The 24,338-nt window shown below is 33.6% G+C and overlaps 2 protein-coding genes and 1 non-coding gene across 13 annotated transcripts in view; 2 read left to right on the top strand and 1 right to left on the bottom strand.

Annotated features, from left to right (window-relative positions):
* The window catches only part of LOC115440802 (serine/threonine-protein kinase hippo), a 35,136-nt gene extending 32,936 nt beyond the window's left edge, over window positions 1-2,200 (top strand). For 5 of the 11 annotated variants that reach the window (XM_030165276.2, XM_030165272.2, XM_030165270.2 and 2 more), the window contains 2 exons: window positions 455-573; window positions 1,349-2,199. In XM_030165276.2, the coding sequence (XP_030021136.1) occupies window positions 455-573; window positions 1,349-1,521 (292 nt within the window). In that variant the 3' untranslated portion in view covers window positions 1,522-2,199. Of the gene's footprint in view, window positions 1-454; window positions 574-1,348 lie in introns of all 11 variants that reach the window. The other 6 variants (XM_030165275.2, XM_030165273.2, XM_030165277.2 and 3 more) reach the window with 4 other exon arrangements.
* Window positions 2,201-6,221: 4,021 nt separating this feature from the next.
* LOC115440805 lies at window positions 6,222-14,714 on the bottom strand. Its single transcript, XM_030165283.2, has 4 exons — window positions 14,465-14,714; window positions 14,277-14,367; window positions 10,632-10,871; window positions 6,222-8,710 (listed from the first exon to the last, which is right to left on the bottom strand). The coding sequence occupies exons 1-4, from the start codon at window positions 14,537-14,539 to the stop codon at window positions 8,667-8,669; spliced, it is 450 nt and encodes a 149-aa protein (XP_030021143.1). The 5' UTR covers window positions 14,540-14,714; the 3' UTR covers window positions 6,222-8,666.
* Window positions 14,715-21,237: 6,523 nt separating this feature from the next.
* Window positions 21,238-21,309, top strand: Trnaq-cug. Its single transcript has one exon. It is a non-coding gene; the product is annotated as a tRNA-Gln (tRNA).
* Window positions 21,310-24,338: the final 3,029 nt, after the last annotated feature.

The following is a 24,338-nucleotide window of genomic DNA, read 5'->3' as shown; positions in this document are numbered from 1 at the left end:
AATTATGAGTGATGCATGTGCACAGTTATAGAAGATCGCCCCGATCGTATAAAAGGCTAGCGCTTTTCCGAGCCGTACTGGCCACGGCACTGGTTGTGATGGGTCAGTAGTGTGATACTAGTTGTATGTACTGCTCAATGCGAGTCCCGACTGTGGCTTATTTGTCGCTGTATGGAAAGTGATACCGGCTGAATGCCTGAGATATTGTGAGATAAATGCTTGAATGAATTATTATTGTAATATTAATTTAAAGCTTTATTATTTTCTATATCATGTTTTAAAATCGAATTTTATTGACTGTGTAATAATATTTTGTAATTGGTGTAATTGGCTTTATGAGCCGTTTCAATAAAATAATTAACATAAATGTATATATCCTGCGTGGCTGATGTCCGTTGAGATTGGCCGCAATGGCTCGTAGGGATCCGTTAATGAATGTTTGTGTGTGGTGCAGTGCGGAGGGCGGCGGCGAGGGCGCGCTGTCGTTCCAGCGCGCGTTCGTGGAGGAGGGCAACTTCGAATTCGTAAGTCAACTGCACGTCGTCACTCTGCTAGCGCTGCGCGGCACCGCGCGTAAGTGGACCCCACGCACCTCCCGAGACCCGCAGCCCCCACGTCAATAAAACTGCCGCTAACATAGTAACCCTCGTCTGTGACGCTAAAACTCCTAGTTTGACCTAGTGTTTCATTTATGTTTAAAATATAGCTTTTTCCCACGTGTTTTATTAGTGAAATTAGATTAACCGTCTTTTTAGAATTTTTAATGCTTCAATTGGGTGTTGGCTTTAGATACAAATTAATAAATAAACTGATGGCCATAAAAGTAACTAGTGCACGCTTTTTTGCTTATAACACGCTTTTTTCTATTTATGTGGTATTTATTAAAATTAAATAATTATAACAAAATAATTTATATTATATTACATTCACATTTGTTACACTTATTTATTGTATTTAAGCAATTTTGTAAAAGCATTATTAATATAAAGGTTCTCTATAATTATTGATATAAAACTTCTTACTTGCTCTTCATTGTAGAACTCATTATTCTAATTTTATAGTTTCCAATTTTTTGTTTAATTTTTATCACTTTTATTTTTGTAGCAGATTTTACCTTACTTTTTTTTACCACAATGTTATGATTCGGTATAATAGCATTATAAGACGGAGAGCGTGGGTTCGACCCCCTCGGAATATTTCCATGTTTTGGTGGCTTGGTAATATCTGATTTGTGTTTGTGATTTGATTGAATGATAGATTCATAGTATAGGATCTTGTGGACATGTAGTGGGTCTCAAGTGTGGGGGGTGAGGTGGTCCCTCATGTTGACTGTGCGTGTGTGGTGCAGCTGGCGTTCCTGTCGGAGGCGGAGCTGGAGAGTCGCGTGGCGCGGCTGGACGCGGAGATGGAGGCGGAGATCGAGCTGCTGCGGACGCGGTACGCGCGCAAGCGCCAGCCCATCCTCGACGCCATGCACCTCAAGCGCAAGCGCCAGCAGAACTTCTAGCAAGCCCGCCATAACGACGGTACGTGCATCACCTCTGCTGTCTCGCTCCCGCGCCGCGCCGCCGGTGTGTTCGCGTGCGTCTCGTTCTGTCTCTTTCCCGCGCGGGACGCGTTCGGATAACTACCGCCCGTGTGAGAACTTTGTGCTCATGTATGTGAAGTGTAAAAATGCCTATTTTTGTAATGACAAACCCCAAGCGTCGTCGTTTTGTCGTACAATGCGGCCTATTTACGTCGTTTAAGCGTATTTTCTTGACACGTATAAGGTACAATTAACAGTAAAATCAAAATTATAACGTATGGTGGAAAATTATAATGAAATTTCTGTATAATGTAACTAAAAATTTTTTCAAAGCTTTCATTTGTGCTGACTGCATTAAAATAGAGACTTATTGTCTCTTTCTTCATGACATTTGATGATAGTATATCAAATGTATGTCAGCAGTAATTTTCCAAGATCATGGCCAAATTTTTTTTGCGGATATATTTTAAAGAAATTTAGTGTGTTGCCAAATCTCATGTTGCGGCTAAATTAATGGTGCTTTTCATAGCAAGGGTGCCAAAAATCTGATGGTTTCTAAAAATGATCATTTGTTTCAAATCAATTTGATTGTCTTTTGACCATTTTATTTTTATTTTAAGGTGGTAGCTCAAGGTCCATTTTCATACATTTTGTTTCGGCTTTAATCTGGGTAACTAAACAAGTATTGGCAAGTAAAGAATTTAAATTCACGTCTAGTTAGTGATTAGTTCTCGCAGTTGAAAATGTAAAAATAATTAATAATCATGGATATTTTGGCCTTTAAAATTTAATATGACGAAATTTTAAAGGCAGAAATATCCATGATTATTAATTATTTTTACATTTTTCTTTCAACTGCGAGAACTAATCACTAACTAGACGTGAATTTAAATTCTTTACTTGCCAATACTTGTTTAGTTACCCAGATTAAAGCCGAAACAAAATGTATGAAAATGGACCTTGAGCTACCACCTTAAAAGATAATTATTTATGAAATAGTAACTCGGTATTTTTGTTACAATTTCTCCGCGCCTATTTTGTTTTCCAATCCGTATTACATTTTGGCATAAGCGGTATGTATTTTTTTTTCAATAAGCCATTTGAAAACGGCCAAACATGGTGCCACTTGCATAAAAGCGAGAAACAACTTTATAGTCTCACAAACAAAGTCTATTTTCATTCGAACAAATGAATATGATAAATGTAATGAATCTGACGCATGATCAGTGTAAATGTGTGACGTCACGGCACTTGTGACGTGCGAAGTGGGAGTAATCTCCTGTTAGCTTAGACTAGCCTGTTAATATTATTGTTACTGTAGTATAATTTAGATTGTAGGTATACTAAGTGCGCAGAAACATATCCCCACGAGCGGGTATCCATGGTGACGGTGGGATAAATGTTCTGAGAGTTTCTGCACCGCGAATCCTACACGCACGATAGATATAGATCACTATAATTAGATGCGTGGGATTCGATATTTTTATTATGAGAGTCTAAATTTCGGAGTATATTTTCAAATGGATTTTTGAAATGCTTTATTTTTGGGAAGCGTTTTCAGCGAATAAAATTATATAAATAAAACTAAACTGTTCATCGCATTCTTAAATAATTTGAATTCATGCTGTGGGATAATTTTGGATGGATTTAACATGACTGCATTCCGTTAAAAACTAATTAAGGATGACCGCACGCATTGCGACGAAAAGTCGCAGCGACATAATTAATTTCCTAGTCAGCTCTCACAATGAGACTATCGGAAAAGAAAATTGTAATGTAATTTTGTTTTTTTTTTGTCACTGATTGCGTTTTTTCCTATTACCAATTTTATAAGACACCCAAGTTTTCATTCGCTTAACTAAAGTACAAATTTTACTGTGGAATGTAATACATTTTAGATCTATTTAGGTTGGACTCTTATATCGTCTTCCGCCACTATGGATACTGTATGTTTTGTTTCTTATATAATATTGGACGCAAATTAGAACAGAGTAGGGTAATAATTGAAAAACGTTCAGTCCCACAAAATGCAGATCTGTAATAAATGTGGATTATAAAAATATGAACAAACCGAAACCGCGTCTCCATGTTAAACAGCTGGCTCGCCATTGAGCGACAAAGGCCCAAATAATGAGAAACAACATACACCGCTCCTTGTGTACTGTATTAAATACATGACAATATATTGTAGATAGACATTCGTGTGTAGTTAATGAAACTTTTCCGTTTCGTTTGGTGTATTCCGTTTGTGACGATCGTTCGTTATGTTCCTTGCGTTTAGATCTCAACGTTGTATCGCTTATTGTATCATAATTATATTGTGCGTGCGTATATATGTATAGAATATATCACCATTGTACATTACATGTAGTGGGTTGTGAGTTCTGTGAATATTAGCTTGGACTGTTGGTCGGACGATATTGTGGGATTGGTGAAGTGTGAGCTTACGGGGCGGGTAGCAGTTGGGCTAAAAACCAATAGGCATAATGTCAAGTTATTAGAGCATTGCTGAGGGTTGACGTCTCGTTCGCTCAGCAGTCTCAGCTTTATTATATTAATATATCAAGATTTCAATATGGAAGATGTGACGTTGAGTTACTGTGGAATTGTGGAACTGTTCGAAAATACTATCAACAAATTTGTTTACAATAACGAGATGGACAAGCAATAATTCATGTCAAGTTTTTGTTGTTATTATTCAAACAAGTCTATTCAATTCCACAAGTAGCTTGTAACAAAAGCAATAAGATTTATGCATTTCTACGTAAAGATTTTGTAGATTCTATCAAATGAAAGTATTAAATATTCCGTGTGATCTTTGAACAAATGTTGAAAAAATATGAGTGCATTTTCGGTGTAAAGATATTATGCCATACGTATTTTGCGTGATATGTAGCGTTAGCACTGTTTGATCTTTAAACTTGTGTAGAAGTGCCATTAATTATAAAAAACATAGTATTTTCTTACTCCAAGCAATAGAATATGATTAGAAACAAGTTTATGAAGTAACTAAAAATCAAACGTATATTTTCGTGCCATTAAAATGGAGGATGAATTAAAGAATGTAATTTTGGTACCGTATTTTTTTACTTCTATGAAAGTGTATATTATAAAATTACAACTCATGACGCATTGTAATGTTTTTTGAGGGTCATCAGTGGAGGTAAACATTAGAATGTTTATATAGCGACTTTTTTAAAATCCAAAGTTAGAATTAAAAATAAATTTGCCAAAATATGAAAATAGTTTCGTTAAATACAACATATTGAACCTTGAATCTACTGTGTATACTTGCTTCAAATAAATTTATATATGATATCTAAATTTATGGAAGAAATTTGACGGTTATTACTGAATATCGGTTACGAAGTCTACGAATCGTTTACCCAAGTATAGGTATAAATATTATAACCGAAACTGATGACCCTCGTGGCTGATGAGACGGCCTACAGCGATTGGAGTATTTTCTTTTGATTAGAAATTGTACAGGGTAAAATTATTATTATTGTCATTGTATCAAGTGTGAAGTTTGCTTGGAATCGCAATATTTCGCCGCTTGCCGCGTTCGTTAGTTATGCGAGTGCTGGTAAAATAACTTTCTGTAGAAAATATCCAAGTTTTAGGATGAAAGTGGGTTCAATATAACACTGGAGACTATGTTTTTAGTTCTTTTTACTTTGTGTTTAGCAGACGTGAAGTCAGTCTCATTGTTTCCTAAAATAATGTGCATAATTAAAAACGCGATATATTTGATCTCATAAAGTGGGCATTTATTTTAGTTATTCTTGAATTGGAATCTTTTTAGTTAGTTGCTTATATCGCTCGAGGTACTGAGCCTTTTTTAGGCAACCGTTTCCATCCTAAAACTTGAACAATCCGCGTGGATAGCGAATCCGTTCATTGTATAAATAACTAATCGTAATTGCGTTTTATCTTAGCGAAAGAGCTGTGCTGTGCTAGTAAATAGTATGTTACTTAGATCAAAGAGTTTTATGCTCCCCACAGCGATTTTGATAAGGTCCCGTTCGAAATGATAGCAACTAGCGAGCTCAACACACCCGAAATAATATAGCTTCATTTTAAGCCCTCGTTGTGAGTTTTAGACGAATTTCTGGTGTGTTCCGCCCGTGTCCGTAATTAAGGTGTTGTTATGAAGGTTTCGTTGATTGTAAGTTTGTTGTTGGTCGACTTGGCGAGTGCTTTGTAATAAGTTCATTTAACGATTTGTAATATAAGGCAGTCGGCACGTTATCGACAGAGCGGGTACCGCGACGATATCGGAGATTAAAATCACTCATAGTAATAAAAATCCTTTTACGTAGCAGTTCTATTGAAATAAATGTCAATTATTCATGATCATGAACATATCATAGTCCCCTTATAACTCGATATACCAGATTTTTAATTAAATAGCAGTCTGTGAAGCTATGAACGTTGACATTTGCTTTACAGACTTTTCTAACTTATTAACATTCTTAGATTTCCGCCTGTATGTGAACGTGTGCTCAATCTCCGAAATATCGCGGTAAAAAGTCGCAGTGAAGTCGCACCGTGTGCGGACCGCCTTAGCCTTGTGTAGTACGTTGTAGTTTAGGAGGAAGAAAGTGCACTTTGTAATTCAGTGGCCTGTTAAAGTGTTGAATAGCTACGCATTATATTTTTGGACAGACAACTCACTGATTAAAAAGATTAATTAATTATAAATATGATTTTATTTCTTCTACAACACGATTAGGCCGTGTCATAACCCTATACATTTATAGACGATTCTGAAAGGAACACAGTAAACATAAACACTGATATGTAAAAATACAAGTAAATTCAGTACTTGTATTTTTACATATTCTAAAACAAACTACATTAAACATTTTATTTCGAATAAATTCGTCCTTTCAGAACATACGACTATTAGTCTTAAAATAAAACATATTTGTAAAAATTAACAAAAATTCATACATCTATAACAAAACACTGTAAACAATAGATTCTGATGACTAGTGTTAATGTGATCCAAAATAATTTACAATCACAATTTTTGGAATAACTTTTGTAATGAGGAAATATTTAGTTTGGAAAGACTTTTCTTAATCTAATATTTTAAAATCACAGATAATATAGATGAAATATTTTTGATACCCTTTTTAACTACTGGGCATTGAGACTTAACATCTCATGTCTCAGGATGACGAGCGCAGTGGAGTGCCACACAGTACTATGTAATACAAAGTTTGCACTATGTTCCTATTGTTTATGGGTAATCATATCCCTTACCGTCAGGCGACCGGCATGCTCGTCTCGTTCTTTAATTAAATAAAAATAAAGTTTAAAATTACATCTTGCTTAAATTAATAAATTATAATAAATCAAAGATATACTTCTTCGTAAAAAAGGTAAAACTTGTTATCTAATGCAAAAATAAATCCATAATATATCACGTTCAGTGTAGATATTTGAACGTAACGTCTTTTTCTAGTTTGACAGGTGCGATTCAAATTTCGAATTTACACCAACTTCAGCAACAGCCTGTATAGCCGAGAACAGATTATTCTAACCAATAGGGTTGCAGAAAACAAATGACATGGCTGTTGTGCGTTCTTATTGGTTAACATTTATTCCTAGCTCCACTCGCATTGGTGCAAATATTACCGTCATAAGAAAAAAAGACGAATCCTAACTTGTTTTCTTTTTTCAGTAGAGAATTTTACGTTGTGACGTAATTTTTCCTTATGGAGGTAGAATAGATAGGCCTACTATGGCTATTAAAATCCGACAATACCTGGGCAATACCAATGCCTCGACTTTTGCTTACAATAAAATCATTAGAATCTATTTTTATATTACATAACATCTTAATATAAAATTAGGAACAAAATAATACTTGTGAACGATTTCAGTTGACAACTAGTGGGTACAACTACATTTATCTACATGTGCCCATTTACTTAAGGCCTATTTTTCAATCACCAGATACATATTATCACGTAATAAAAAATAAAACGAACAAATTAAAAATTACCAACATAACCGTGAAATAAGTTAATACTAATAATAATAAGTATATTCAACCAGATTATAATTAATCTAAATGGACAACTTATTCTAATGATTGAAAAATTTGCTCTAATAGAACTAGATGTTGATTATAACGATTACACTAAAATACTTTCAAAATATACAATTATATGTTGTCAAGATCGGAAAGATTATCGATAGTTTTAATTTTAGTAAAATCGACAATGTTACATAAACAGCTGATCTATTCAAGGTTCGCACACTCAGTATATGGTATAACAAAAAAATCCCAATATTTTATATGAAAGCTACATTTTTGTCTGCTATGCGTGAATGTGCGCGAGCCTTTATAGGTACTATGTTATTTTACATTATCATAGAATAATTTATGTAAAGAATAATGATGGCCCGTACATAGCTTTAAATTTTTGAATATTCAAAAATATTTGGTTTTAATTTTTAATTTCTATACTTATTACCCCCCCGAAAGCTTCTTTAGGCTTGCAACATTTTCAATAGGCCATTTTCTCACCACATAGCGTGGACACAATATATATCACTATACTGCCAAATTTTAATATGGTTTAAATAATAGTGTAAAGTTAGATATTCTGTGGAATTATGTTGTGGCAACATTTGTGTTAAAATACATTTTCGTTATAATAGCACAGAAGCACCTCAAAATTAGCGCCATCAATTATACAATTATATATTTACAATTGTAAACATTATAAGACCAAACATTATTTTCTAATGAATGGATAAGGCATTTCCCCAATACTGCACATGATTGCATTTTAAAATACTTAAAATAAAACACTGAATACACATTCTCATAATCAATTAATTAAAATGGACAAGGCATTTCCACAATCCTGTATTATGATTGCATTTTAAAAATAATACTTAAATTAAAAAGCAATAAATACACATTTTCTAAATCTGTGATATTCGAGTATTGAATACTGATTAACACACAATCACAGCTACTTTGGAATGTATGAGACAACATACAAAACTTAAATATGCTTACAACACAATCCACACACCGAGGATAATTCTTTGAGAATTATTAAATGCTTTCATATGTTGCCTTGTTCGGTAGACGAAGATCTTTTGAATCCGTTTAGTGTTGCAGGATCATTTGGCAGTAAAGGAAGCTGTCCAGTACTGGAAAAATATGACACAATTTAATATTACTCACAATACGCATTCATCGTCGAAGGGGTAGGCAGAGGTGTAACCAGGGCATTAACTTTTCGCCTGTGTTCTGTCCAATGATGTGATTGGGGACGGTCCTATCGCCATATCACTGGCCGACCTGGGATTCGAATCTTGGACCTCAGAGTGGTGTCATACCGCGCACGCTATACAACTACGCTACCGAGACAGTGAATAATGTAAGATTATATAAAATAATTGTTGATTACTAACGTTCGTTGACCAAAGTACGCTTTTTAAAACAAGCTCTGAGGAAATTCTGGTCGTCAAGAATGATGATTAAATACGAGTCATGCTGTCAACTATACTCCAAAATAAACGCGATCATATGAGATTAGGTACTATTTAAAATAAGCTATTTTATATGATTAACCAACGATAACGTTTCCTATCTGCCAAATTTATCTTCAGCAGTGAACTTCATACATGCAGTCAGCCACAGCTGACGGGGATGATGAACTTAATAAACGATACTTCTCCAATTTCGTGTCTATACTAATAAACCAATCAAAATTAATCATCTTTGAACATTTCAAACGAACTTTGATCTGATTGGTCATTTTTCTCGGACGGTCCGAAGATAGCGCGTCAGTATGCCGTCAGATGCGTGTATTATGCATTATAAAAAAAAAAAACATTTACATGTTAGCCTTTCAATAAAATTTGATATACCAGTAATAATGGTATAATATTCAAATTTAATATTATGATTAATAATATATTGTGATAATTTTATACATTACATTAAAAAGTTTGCTAGGTCTAAAAATAGGGTTACAAGTTTTTTTTAATTAACCTGATAATAATTATGTTAGTACTTAGTACGCTATTTTACATGTTAATAACATTATGTATACTATATTACTATACATAGGTATACACCTTCCTACCATCATAATTATTATTCTCTACTTGTACATAACAGGAATAACCTCATTAAGTTGGAAAAAGTATATGCCACCTTATTCTTTATAACCCATGAGAGTTATAATTTTCCTTTCGAAATTTCTAGCAATGCCAAATACCATTTGATAAATATTCTGATGCAATAATAATATCGATGATTAATCGTTTAGAGCCATGTCTAATGGAATTACTTTTACAAACTTTATTATTTGCCAAGACGCAATTACCTTGATATTAGGGTTGTCAACAGTACTAGCCAAGTAAAATTACTTTTCTACTATATTAATCTAAATACGAAATTTACCGAACACATTTGGATACTTGTTAGAAGTAAACGCAGAAAGGGCTGAAAAGATTTAGATGATATTTAGCACACAGAACATTCCTTTGAATAAGTGTTGACTACTCCATAGTCTGGATAGGTGCATAGTGAGGATTTTATCCACGCAGATAGAACTGCGAGCAAAACCTCGTATAAAAATGAATAAGAAGTTTAAATATGAACGCATCTTTCACGTATTTAAACTCCAAAGCTTTAACTTTAATACAAATGCAATACTCTTTTTGACAACCCTATTTAAAAACTGATATTTACACAATTATTTCGCACCTGGTAATGCGTATCACATACTTAGCAGTTTTGACATTGTTTACTGAGTTCTGTGCCAAATTATCTCAAATCGATAAACATGGTATACGCTCCAAGCTAGTATATTTATGAACCAAGATATGACAAATTAAAGATTTCTCCTAGCATTGCAGCATTGCAATTGATTTAACAAAAACTCAGCTTAGGTTTTTATTGCAGCTCTGTTCGCGTAAATGCAATTACCGAATTGAAGTTACCTAGCATTTACAGAAAACATAGCTTTTAAATAGCAAAAAAAAACAATCCCTATTTTATTATTAATACTATGCCAATAAAGACTTGGAAGATACAAAAAATACATAGCAATATACTTACAATACTGTACAGCACTTATCACCAGCTCATAGATCTGCAAAGGCCCATCGCCTTTCAGCACGACTTCGCCAACGAAGACGTAGATGACGCGAGTGATCTCGAACAACGAGTCCAGGAGAAGCCATGAGGTGATATAGCGGCCAGTATTATTCGACGAAGAACGGTTCATCACCACACAACTGTTCAGGAAGCCTATGCAGCTTGCCAGCACCATCAGACCCGAGAATATGAAGTGTATCACTGAAAATTATAAGGTTGAGGTAGGTTATTTGTTTCTTACCCAGCAGCTTTGCATGTATATATAAAGACAAGGAGAATGTAACATTTACTGATTAAAATTTCTTATTTACTTTCTCTTTTATACTTATTTTATTTCATTTCATTTCAAAAGACAACAAAGAGAATCCAAATTTTGTATGATAATTATTGGAAAATATGTTTTATGAATGCACAGCAAAGTGCCTCCACTAAAGTCCAAGATAAGTGGAGTGGTGTTCAAACACATCATCGATTGGTGAGACATAATTACCTCTTGCTGGTTGGACCTAAACCAAATATATAGGGTTGTCTATAGTCAGCAGGCCCACTGTACTGATTTGCCATTTTATATACAGTGGGTGCTAGCATGGTGGATATAAATATCCAAAATTCAATGTTATAGCTCAGGTTACAACAGGGCTCATTATTGAGATAAAATATCAGTCCCTAATCACTCTCGAAACTTTATTTCCGTAACATTACTTCTTCAAAAAGCGGCGATAGCCTAGTTGGGTGTGGAACGGACTGCCGAGACGAATGTCCGCAGGTTCAAATCCCAAAGGCACACACCTCTGACTTTTCTAAAAAATCATGTGTGTATTCTTTGTGAATTTATTGTTCGCTTTAACGGTGCAGGAAAACATCGTGAGGAAACCTGCACATCTGAGAAGTTCTCTATAGGAATTTTGAAGGTGTGTGAAGTCTACCAATCCGCACTAGGCCAGCATGTTGGACTAAGGCCTAATCCCTCTCAGTAGTAGAGGAGGCCCGTGCTCAGCAGTGGGCAAGTATATATACAGGGCTGATATTATTATTATTATTATTATACTTCTTTGTAGTAAGGACAGTGTTTGTTGTCACTGTTTATCTCATGGAATAAACTTTAACCCTTAAGTACTCAGTGTACATACATACACTTTAATCTTGCTATGCAGTATACTACTATTATCATTGCATACAAAATTCCCAATTTCAGAGAACAAGATAAGTGGAGTTTGTTCAAATAAATCAATGATAAGATAATAAGTAAATATGTATTGTAATATTAGGTAATTAAAGCAGCTTAAATACTACAGTGTGCAAATACTACTTTATGTTATTGTTTATTTATTGATACTACATTGACTTTCCAAAGATTATAATTCTTCATTACCTTTTTTTACAATAAAAATAAAATGATCTCCAGATTCTTTACAAGGCCAAAGGGAGGCATTTGGGTTGATAAGACTGTTTCTGAGTCAACTATATATTAGCTAAATAACATTAAAAATAGAAACACAAGAACTATGTACATATAAGGATCTAAATTACATTTCACATTAGTAAAAAGATGACAATTAATCATTATAGCTAATAAATTCCATGTTATCGGTCACTGGAATTATAATATAGATTAGTAAAAAGATGGTGATTAATCCTCTTAGCCAATAAATTCTGCATTATTGGTTGCTTTAAGTAATGTGTCACTGATGTTCTTTAGTTATACAGGGTGGTGACGACATAGCGACATTAAATGAAACCACATACCGAGTATCACGTTAGTAGTACGTATACCAAAAATTATCAAATTACAATCAATGGTTTAGCCGCAGGAATTATTTTTTACTTTAACGATTTTAGAACATGATGTACATACATTACGATTTTGCCACGCAAGTTCATTAGGTCATTCACCTCAAAACAATTTAATCAAATCAAAACAATCTACATGCGTAATACAAATAAATACAATGTGCTACTCGCTACTCAGAAATAATATTACAATATTTTATTGTATTGCTGGTTGTATTTAGACCTAATCACCATAATGATAATATTATTATTATTAGCAAAGAAAGATTGCCGAGGCGCACCACTCGTTTTGTAAGCTGGTAAGATAGCTACGTTGTCAATGCGACATTTTTGTCTAAACATGTAGGTAAGTGTAGGTAAAAATAACAGATGTAAGGGAAGCGCTACCGAAAACGAAGACAGCGCGATCGAATGATTACTATTTTATTAAAATTTTCTTAAATTTCTATACAGCGTTACGTTTGGATAGATAAACTAAACTATTAATTAGAAACAAAATCCAATATTATTAAAAAAAATATCATAATGTAAGTTGTAAGACGCACATCAGCTGATGCTGCTGTGCGGGCGCAGCGCGGCGCGGCGCGGCGGCCGACTCCTTGTCGGCATTTCCTTTGTAGTTCGTACGCGTGTGTATAAGTTTTGATTAAATGTTCAAGTGTTTACATGAAATGTGAACCTAGTGACCATGACCACCATTTTTTAGATTACGTTCATGAATGAAACTTTACGCTCAAAAGGGACCGCCAAATAAGTACGTACGTACGCCTCTTACGTGCAGTGCCTACAGGTCAGATGAGGTTAGTAAACAATATTATAAAGGCTGGTGTGTTTAATTTAGATTATTTTCGCATTTAGTTTGTTTGAAAAATTAGATTCTTGTAGTTTTGCGTAATAACTTTTTTGATAATTTTAGAGTGTTTTGATCAACTAGTGGGGTACGTGTTTTCATTTAATGTCGTTATGTCGTCACCACTCTGTATATAGCTTTCATAGATGTCTATTTAGGGCTTCAGATGGGATCTTGCCATTTACAGCAGTTTTCAATAATCAATCCCAATCTGTATCTTCAATCCGATTCCAAGAATGATCCAATCAATATTACTAATTCATAAGCAAAAACCTTAGCTCTGATTGGTCCATTTTTGAGATAGAACGAAAAACAATTGGGATTAATTAATGGAAATGGCGGTTAGTCATTATAACTTATAAATTGTTATTACACATGTTCTTATAGGTATTTTCAAGTGTTGTTGTTAAAAAAATATTTATTATTTTTTTGTGGGCTTATACAGAACCATTATTAGTTCCAACTCTTAAGATATATTGTTGTAGGCATAATAAATTTGTGCTATGGTCTACAGATTTTTTTTAAAATACACAAGTGTTTTTTATTCCATGGAAATCTTTCTTGTCAGTAACACTGTAAGTAAACCTAGTAATATAATAAAAACATCATTATTAATGATATTCATTTTAGTTAAAAGGCAAAATGATAGATTTAAAAAAAAATGCCTCAAAACTTTCTATCAAGAAAGAAATGGTAAAAAGAAATAATATTAATGCCCCTTTCAGCACCTATCAAGATAAGTAAATACATTAGAGACGCAATTATTGATAAATATTTTATTTATATTAATTTACCCTTCTCTTAAGCTGTAGTTGAATTAATTTATTTTATTAACCGATGAATGTGTTAAAATATTTTTTATAAATTATTTATTATCAGCACTTTATAGATATGTACTACAATAATTAAAATTTAATTATTTAAAAGAGAGAAATTAAGCTTTTGATAGGGATACAATTACTTACCAACTTTGCTGCCATCCAAAGGTTCCAAATAATATAATTCTGGGTTTACCAAACGAAGAAGGGACATCACAAGGGCTGTAGCTGACGAGATCTGAAAATAGGAAATATCGTTATAGGACATGTAATGCCATGTTTGGTATTTTTTTTTTTGTTCTAGGAGTAAAGATGGGCATATAACATTTACTTACGGCAAAAAAAGCGGCGACAACTCGCACATACACTTTTAAATCGAATAAAGGCATTATGCTGGGCTGCGCGGGCATCGGACAACAAAGCACTATTTTTCTATTCAACCAACGCCGCAGAAATAAATTTAATTTAAATGTCACACAAAAATTCTGTCTCTAGCAGCGGGTAAACATAATAATTTTATTTAAAAGCGCTCCGTACTCAGTCCCTAACAGCAAATGTCACATCTGTCAGAAATCTGAATTCAAATTTCAACACAGAGAACTAGGTTTGGGACACTCGGTTGAATAATATCGATACATGTAAATCTTAACTGTCTTTGTGACGTAGTTGTATTATGTATGTCCTGGGCACGACACAGCTTTGAGCTTCTGGGTTCAAATCCGAGGTCAGTCAAAGTAGTAGCACCCTTTGCCTTCATTTTTTATGTGCCGCTGAAATCTACATCACGTTTAACATATAGTCTAATTAAACATGAAATTACTGTTAAATTAACCAGCGATACTTAGAACATTAAAAGTATATCACAAGTCAATAATGCCATTCTTTGTAGTTTCCTTTCATTTCAAACGTATAAAATAAAGTGCATTTGAAAATAATCTCCAATTTCTGTTTGTGTTTATTTGTAGTGTTTACATTAACTGTGTAATCTCTATAAAACTAGTGGAACGTGTATAACAAATAAAAATAGTTTTACAATATTTTCAAAAGTGGTTTAGGTTTATTGGATATATTACCATATTTTTTTACTTCATAAATGGGTCATCCATGAAGTAATAAAATACCATCGCCGTACAGTCTCACAGGCCCTAAGTCTACCAGCCCTCCTTCATTCGTTATTATTTAATTTGTGACCAATCATTTATATATGAAAATGTGGGTGTTTACGGACAGTGGCAATTATATCACGTCAGATAATCCATTTGGATGTTTTTCGACTTACATTATAAAAAACAAAAAAAAATTGATAAAAATACCTACATTATATTTTTTGGAACATAAATTGTATTTTTTCATCGATATTTTTGTGTTGGCTCTTCCCTAAAGCGTAAAATCGAAATAGCCATAGATTATACATTTATAATTATAAAATTATAAATACTGCGTAATGCCTGTTGCGTGCTGATGCTAATAAATAATTATTAGAAATAGAAATCAGGAGTAGTATATTTGAAGTAGTACCTAGTCACTAAACCGAAACGCTATGTTATTAGGACAAATATATGTATCACTGCCATCTACCGACAGTTACCGCTACTTTTTAGCAATGTCTTACAATATATTTATTACTCACAAGATGGCGTTACCAGTAAACACATAACAGTTTTATATTATTTTCATTGCAGAAAGTATTAATGTTCTATGTAATAATAATAATTGTTTTTTTTCGGGTATTGTAAAATATTGCAGTTTTTTATCGGGTGGAAACAAGATTCGCGCCTTCAACAGTTGGGTTATGCCTGTACTCATGTACTCTTTTGGTATACTCAGATGGACTCAGACCGAATTGGACGCCCTAGACAGAAAGGTCCGGACTCTACTGACTGCACATCGTATGCACCACCCACGTTCGTCAGTGATGAGATTGTACATCCCGCGGCAATGTGGAGGCCGAGGTTTACTTAATGCTAAGGATTTGCATAACCGCGAGGTGTGCAATCTTAGGGATTATTTCCTTCACAGTGAAGTGGGCATGCATAGGATTGTAGTTATGGTGGATAAAGGATTAACCCCGCTTTCCTTGGCGAAAGAGAACTGGCGGAGACCTCTGGTATTGGGCATAAGGGAGCGCAGGGAAATATGGAAGAGCAAAGAATTACACGGTCGGTTCTATCGGGCCCTTCATGGACCTGATGTGGACCAGCTTGCGTCCGTATCTTGGCTACGTTTTGGTAACCTCTTTGGGGAAACTGAGGGTTTTGTCTTTGCAATTATGGACGAAGTTATCAAAACGAACAATTATAGGAAATACATCCTGAAGGACGGTACGGTCGATATTTGTCGGGCATGCCATCGTCCTGGTGAATCAATCAGGCATGTAATTTCCGGTTGTTCGTATCTTGCTAACGGCGAGTACTTGCATAGACACAACCTTGTAGCCAAGATCATACACCAGCAAATTGCTCTTCGATATGGTCTTGTGTCTTCTGAAGTACCATATTACCAGTATATACCACAACCAGTTCTCGAAAATGATCATGCAACGCTGTATTGGGATCGATCTATTATCACAGACAGGACAATTGTTGCCAATAAGCCTGATATTGTGATAGTAGATCGATTGTCGCGCCGGGCAATACTTGTTGATGTCACCATTCCGCATGACGATAACCTTGTTAAAGCCGAAAAGGATAAAATGTCTAAATATTTAGACTTGGCACATGAGGTTACCGACATGTGGGATGTGGACTCTACAATTATTGTTCCGATTGTCGTTTCTGCGCGTGGATTGATACCAAAGAGCCTCGACCAACATCTTCGGAAGCTCTCAATTGGCCGTTGGGTCGGAGGCCAGATGCAGAAGGCAGTATTGCTGGACACGGCGCGCATTGTGAGGCGATTCCTCACTTTGAATCCCTAACCGCCGGTGGCCTGGGTCTTGCGCTTCGCCATCGGAGGGTCATACATTTTTTATATTTTTATATGCATGTTTTTTTTAAATGTATATGTAAAAATGTAAAAAAAATACCTTTAAAATAAAGAGAATTGACCATTGTTATTGTATGTATTTTCATAAGCATTAAAAAAACCTTTTTTTATTTGAAAGACTAGACGAGCTTGCCGTTCGCCTGATCGTACTTAAACGATAGGACCGCCCATAAACAGTAAAAACACCATCCAACACTTTGAATTACAAAGTATTGTTTGGTATTCCACTGCGCTCGATATCAGTAGTTACACTGGCTTCATTTCCTTCAAACTGGAACACAACAATGACTACAAACTGTTGCGGCAGAAATAGACATTGCGGTGGTATGCACGCTGGCGAAATCTCACATATGAGAGACCCACCACCAGTAAGCGTTTTTTGATTAACATTCATAAATCTGATATTTTTAAGAACCCTAACCTAGCTATACATTTAGCGTCCATTATAGGTAATAAATTCTGAGTTCTTTCATATCATTATTAAAAATTGTGGGCCGTCTTTTTAATTGCTCCTACAATTATGTTCATTTAAATAGCATATTGTAGTACTAACGTCTATTTTTAATTCAGTGAGATTAGTCCATCGCCGAATGAACCGAAAAATTAATATTGATTCGCTACACATGTCTAAATTCGTCATTCCAATGAATATTTAAATCATTCGAATGTAGGTGCAATTAAAAACTATTCCTCAAATCAGCTACGCTTGTCAACAATCGTACGGACATGACATTTGCATAGGGTGATGTTTTTCATTCTATTTAAATGAAATTTATTTCTGTTTTTTATTTCGTTATTTAAAACTTATGTGTAACAAATGTAAGATAATGTGTATACTAGGGTGAAGTAGTACTCGGTCAGGGTTTTATTTATACTAGGTAATATTTTTGAATAAATACAATAAACCTAATAAATAGTGGCTCACTTTGTCGCGCCCAGCCGAGGTACTATATTCTCTCTAAAATTCAGAAAAGAGAATGCACATCTGTGTTTGGAATAACGACTTACATGTTTTATTATGATTGTATAAATTACACATAAGAGAGAACGTATAACGAAGTTCCAAATAAAATGACAATCACATCTTTAATTGAAAAAAAATGACCCCGAAATGGGTTCCTACCATATAAATAGGCGTATAAAATATGTCGAAGCAACTAGTAACTAGTGGCGTCTGCCTAAAAAATATAGTAGTTACTAATAACTAGTAACTTAACTAAGTACTATTATTTTCGTCGTATGCAAAAGCTATTTCATAGTTCGAAATTAAAATAAACATAACTTTTTGTAAAAATCTTTAAATTATTTATTAATTGTAAAAATCTGTATTAGGTAATATATACTATGTACCAATCCACTTCATATCTGTATCATGTGTACAAAATTATAAATACAGACAAATCTATATTCCTGCCAGCACTGGCCACCAGTGCTGCTCCAGTTGGCCATGAAGTAAAAAAATAATTTAAATTTAGAACCCCTAATTTTATAGAGAATAGGGATGCGACGGCTTATAATTGACTAGGCACGCGCAATCATTACCCGCCTTTCATTGGACGAATGCAATTCGATAATTCGATTACATTTCAATTTGCTTATAAATTTATGATTTGTTGGCTGTTGTAAATTTAGTTGAACTGTTGGTTGCATATTTCCTATAATTTATGATTTGATTACATCTGGTATATTTATGGTTGCGCAATTATAATTATAACATTATCATTGATTCATAGCAAAATTGTAATATAGGTAGGAAATGTGATAAACTGGTACAAGCTATCAGCTGGTATTTATTACATGCAACTAAACCACGATTAAGTATAACAAATCTACACTACTACTACAGAAAAATAAGTAGGTAAGTAGGGATACAAGTACCTATTATTAACTATATTTGATACTTAAAAATTTATTTGTTATTTTATGTTCTCAATAATAATCTTTGAACGTTCGGATGTTAATTTAAATTAACATTTAATTAACATTAATTTACCTTAGATATAATATTGCTGCCAAATTTCCATCTATATAAGTACCTTTTCTTAAAAATAGGTGCGTAATACAATTATTGCAAAAACACATATTTATTTAAAAAAAAAAATATTATTTACATATTATTATAGCGTCAACTATATCTAACACGTAAAATAATAGTTAATTTTCACATGTGTCATTTCAATCTACATTAATACATTAATAATGTTATGTCATGTTGTTTTTGTACTGACCGCCCGTTTTATTGCACAAGTGCCTACCTGTTTAATTGAACAATAGATACATTATCCTTGTTTACTTTGGGCATTTGTCTATCCAGTGGTCAGTTTCGTGGCGATGTTACACTTAACATCCCCATGCATAACACGATCAAACAATACAGAACCTTATCTCCCAAGGATATGGTTTAATTTTGGTTGTGTAGAAAGCAATAATCCCTATTACAGTGACTAATTGTTAAGCAATAAAACGGTATGGTCAGTCGAAATTGCATCAGGGGACAGTTTGATGCAATATATTTAATTAAATAATAATGGTTTGTGCCGGAATTGGACGATCTTGATCGGTGATTAAATATTAAGTCGTGGTTATTGAATATAAATTATCTATTTATTTTATCTAATAATAAATACGAATCTCTAGTAATCTACGCGAAAAGAAAATATGAGTCTTTATAATCTTCACTATAATCTTTTTAAAAATATGATTTAAATTAAATATAAATATTAAATCAGCATATAAATTTGACAAAGAATTATTTGAATATTGATCCAATAGCATAGCGGTGAACCCACAACTTTAATATTAAATTGAATTATAATAAACGTGACAAATAAATAATTATTAATACGCAATGGTAATACGGATAAAACATCTTTTATCTCTACGCTTAAAAAAATAAGAGCAACGTTCAAACACTTTCAATCCAACTATAATTGGCAGCATATTCCGTCCACGCGATATGTCAATAAATAATAAAGCTATAGAATTGATATTGTATTCAAAATGTTTGCGGACATAACTCAAATGTGGTCGATGAGCCGGGATACAAAGCATTGAGCGCGCTGCCAAGTGCCAATAATAGAAAATACCTATTTATTGTATTTATACACGCGTTTTTTTATATTGGTCAACGAAGTTGTTAACAGATTTTATATTTGATGAAAAATAGTTTGAATAGATATTCTTTGTTTTTGTAACGCGGAGTATTCTAAAAGTACCGTAGAAATATATATTAAAAGAACATACGCAGGAAAGTAAAAATGAGTAAAATGCAGTTTTTTAACTTACTCGATGGACCTCTTTAATTAATTCACGATGTAGGTAGCTGTATAAGTAGGTAAGGTAAGTATCTGTAGACAATTTATAAAAGCCTCGTAGTCGATAAATAGTCTTAATTTAATCAATTCCGGATACATCAAACGCCCTTTCAATAATACAGTTAAATAAAAATTCAATTTCAATAATTGGCAGACATTCACCTCTTCCCGGCCAATGTCAAAATTCATGATCGATTACAATAATAATCGATTACCGAGATGATACCACAATATATTGTTAACAAAATTGGCGAATCACTAGTTTAAAATAAGTCCATATGTTACCTCGTGGTGGAATGGCTGGCAAAAAAGTCCGCTTGATTAAAAGTCAAGTTTAGGCGGGCAGAATTTAAAATCTTAAAATACGACGATTTTGTTACATTATTAACAAAACATATGTATTATGCATGTAAATAATTAATTTAAATCAGATATTGTAAAAAAATGGTATATAATTGGTCCCTCATAATTTACTTAGCATTTGTAATTCCATAATCTGTTTCGCTCGGGGGGTTTTGCTCGTAAAACAATCAGACCCAAAGCAAATATAAACGAATCGAATATTGTCGCGGTGCTGGGTGTGAATCAATAGGTTTTCATTTTGTAAGCTGATTTAACTTCCGCGGCTTGAGCTGTGAAATGTTTAATGTAATTTTTACTAGTATATGATAATTTATGTTTCTTAATAATAATGTTATATTGATATTAATTAGATTAATACAATGATAGGAAAAATTAAACTCTATAAATTATTTTACACAAATAATCAATTTAGAATGATCTATTACAATTTTGCCACTTTCTTCGACGGTCCCATGGTGTAATGGTTAGCACTCTGGACTCTGAATCCAGCGATCCGAGTTCAAATCTCGGTGGGACCTGTTCTTTTTGTTGTTAAATTTGTAACGAGTGTAATATTTTCGACTTAAAATTTAAATTTTCAAATACATACCTATTCGAAGCTAATTCTCAGCATGTTTTTAGGCAATGCAACATTTTTGATATGGACAGTTATGTATTTGTAGTTCTTTATGACTGCTATCATAGAACAAAGGTTTTTCATTAGATTAAAATAAAATAGTAATAAAAATCAATTACGTAATATACCTACTATATTTTTATCACCGATTTGAACTTACATGATATTTTTTATAAATATTATACACTTGAAGTAACAATACATAAAGCAAGCGCGGTACAATAGTGGCGACATGAAAGTATTATGATTCATAGTGTGCACACAAGTGAACGACACACGTCGGACACGCACGCGCCACGCGTCCGCCACGCGACCGGCCTCGCGCCACACCGTTTATTCTCATTTCTTATTTTAATGAGGAAAAAGTTTAATTGCTTTTAGCTTACAGGGTTGGATGTCGCTTTTGGGATAAATACATCAAATATGGGTTTTTGGTATAAATATCTTTAAAAATGCGTATAAATTATTTTGACTTATGTCATGATGTTGATTGTGCGAGATTTAATTTTTTAATAAATTTATTTAAATATTTTTTACCCGTGAATCACATAGATATTTTGCTTAGAAAACCGCCATTTTACAATATTCTATCTAAACATTATACCAGACGTATATATATATAAGTATTGATATTGGAAAAATAAATACACGGGCAAAATTATTTTTAATAAAATATACATATTACTATTAGTTAAGGCTCATAAGTGCTCAACTACCTCCATACTAGCGTCCAATTCCGGCTCTGGCAGACATTATGCTTTCATAAACTTTAATCCTCAGTGGTACTCGTTAACTACGAAGAGTGACGTTGTCAATAACAAAAGAATGAACGTCCGTCCGATGAACTATGCACAAAGCTTTGAACCAAAGCTCTAAGCTTTTACTAACGTGGTCAAATTACCAATCAACTTATTTGTTACAAGCGTTTCCGTATGTATAAAACTTTAAGTGTAGGGGCTGATTTCTGAAACTACTTATCCAATTCTGAAAACATTGGCACTTATACAGGTAATTAGGTTATATTATCACTGAATGCTATTTTAAGTTTCGGACTACTTTTTGTTTTGAATGATTAAGCGCCGGCGAAGTCACGGGCAAAAGCCAATTCTAAAATTGTGTCTATAGCTTTTTTCGCGATCTTATAATTATTAGGCGCAATTATATTAATTGGGTCTTGTCAGTCGGCACAAAATTTTGCTGATATTTAGACTAAAACCTTACTTAAGTACACCCTTTTAACTGTCAAAACGTCATATTGGTGCAGACGGCTTAATGAGGTATCATTCTTTGTTTTAATCTTCTATATAATAATAGTTTTTGGTAGTGACTCCTTTGAAAAAATCGGATTAATAATAGCACATTGTTCTCAATTTCATATTTAACAATGTAGCGAGTGTAACTATTGGACATAATAAGAGTTAACATTTCATGTCTCAGGATGGCGAGCGCAGTGGAATACCAAACAATACTTTGTAATTCAAGGTGTTGGATGGTGTTTCTACTGTTTATGGGTGGTCGTATCGCTTGCCATCAGGCGAACGGTAAGCTCGTCTCGTCATTCATAGCAAAAAAAAATATAATAAGAATAACTTCAATTGGTTAAATGTTTATGAGAATCAGCGCTACTTAAGAGTTTAGTGCGTTAAAAATGGAATTTCTTTGACTTTATTAAGTATATTGGCATGATCGTTCGAGTGAAAATATATAATATAAAATTAAAAATCTGAAGAGCATCAAGGTATTTTTTTCGAATAAAAATCTATATCTGATTAATGATCCTCTGCAAGCTAAAGGCAGTTATACATTAGCAAGAATACTCAGAACTAGGTTTTAAATTGAGTTTTACGCAATATCTACATGATACGTAATATAATTCGGTATACCATTAATACATAAGTGATTTGTACAAATACTAGCAATAATGCTCACCAAACATCAAACACTCACTCAAACTTACAATGCTTTTTGTTTGCGAACCACTTAGTAGTATTAAAAACAACCTAATCACTAACTTTTACGGTTCACAATTCAACGTCCCCACAGATTGCGATTCCCCTAATCTGAAATACACCTTAATTGAAGAAGATAAAGTACATATTCACTTGCGAGCAGTGGTTGTAAGGGTAGATATTAATTCTTAGGCACGTGCCTCGCCCCCGCGTGTGAGCGACTCGCGCGCGTTTTCCCACGAAAGGTTTAAATGATCTAAGTTTACATAGGCTTTGTTCGTGCGTTTGTTCGTGTGTCATTAAATGTTTGGTAAATCGATCTCGATTATATTTTTTTGATGGTCTGTTATCAGGTCATGTAAGACTTTCGGTTGAATTAAATTTATCATAATATTAATAAACAAGATGACGTGCGACGGCTTTAATATAATTGATCTTTGCTCGGTAATTTCGGCTTGCCGTCTCACCGGACTATAATGAACTAAGCAAATTCTAATAAAATTCCTCTTGAAATAACCAATCTGCCCGGCTACAAATTTAAGTGTCATATTAAGCGCGAGTTAATGTCAAAGGGGTATATATAATGTAAAGGATTATCAGATCTCGATGATCAGACGGTTTGGAAAAACAGTCCTGCACACCCTGTCCAACCCTATGTTAACGCCAATATTAGAAATTAACTACATAAACGTCTCATGTGTACCTTTCTACAATTGTGACATTATACTGGGTAACAGTTTTAAATGTCCGTGACATATTTTATTTTATATTGACTCATTGAATTATCAATGTATAATAGACGACCGACCGATCATTTTGTTGCATCAGCCTTAAAATTTATATTCTAAATTATATTGACCGAGATCTATGACAAAATATGAAATGAAAATATTATGTTTGTAAATGTAGGCGTATGCACGCTGTACACCGTTTCATAGTTTTTATAAATTTTTTAGTATTATTGTTTTTTTTTCGTTAATTT

This window comes from Manduca sexta, chromosome 25 (genome assembly GCF_014839805.1).
Source record: "Manduca sexta isolate Smith_Timp_Sample1 chromosome 25, JHU_Msex_v1.0, whole genome shotgun sequence".
In the NCBI taxonomy this organism is placed as follows: Eukaryota; Metazoa; Arthropoda; class Insecta; order Lepidoptera; family Sphingidae; genus Manduca; species Manduca sexta.
Note: the sequence above shows the minus strand (reverse complement) of the source record. Positions and strands in the feature narration are given on the sequence as shown.

Bases quoted from the DNA above. Each gene is read 5' to 3' on its own strand.
- LOC115440805 (XM_030165283.2), bottom strand. From the start codon at position 14,539: ATGCCCGCGCAGCCCAGCATAATGCCTTTATTCGATTTAAAAGTGTAT. The intron at 10,872-14,276 runs GTAAGTAATTGT...TATAATTTTCAG, and splicing joins TTTGGATGGCAGCAAAGTTG to TGATACACTTCATATTCTCG. The intron at 8,711-10,631 runs GTAAGTATATTG...ATATTTTTCCAG, and splicing joins GATAAGTGCTGTACAGTATT to TACTGGACAGCTTCCTTTAC.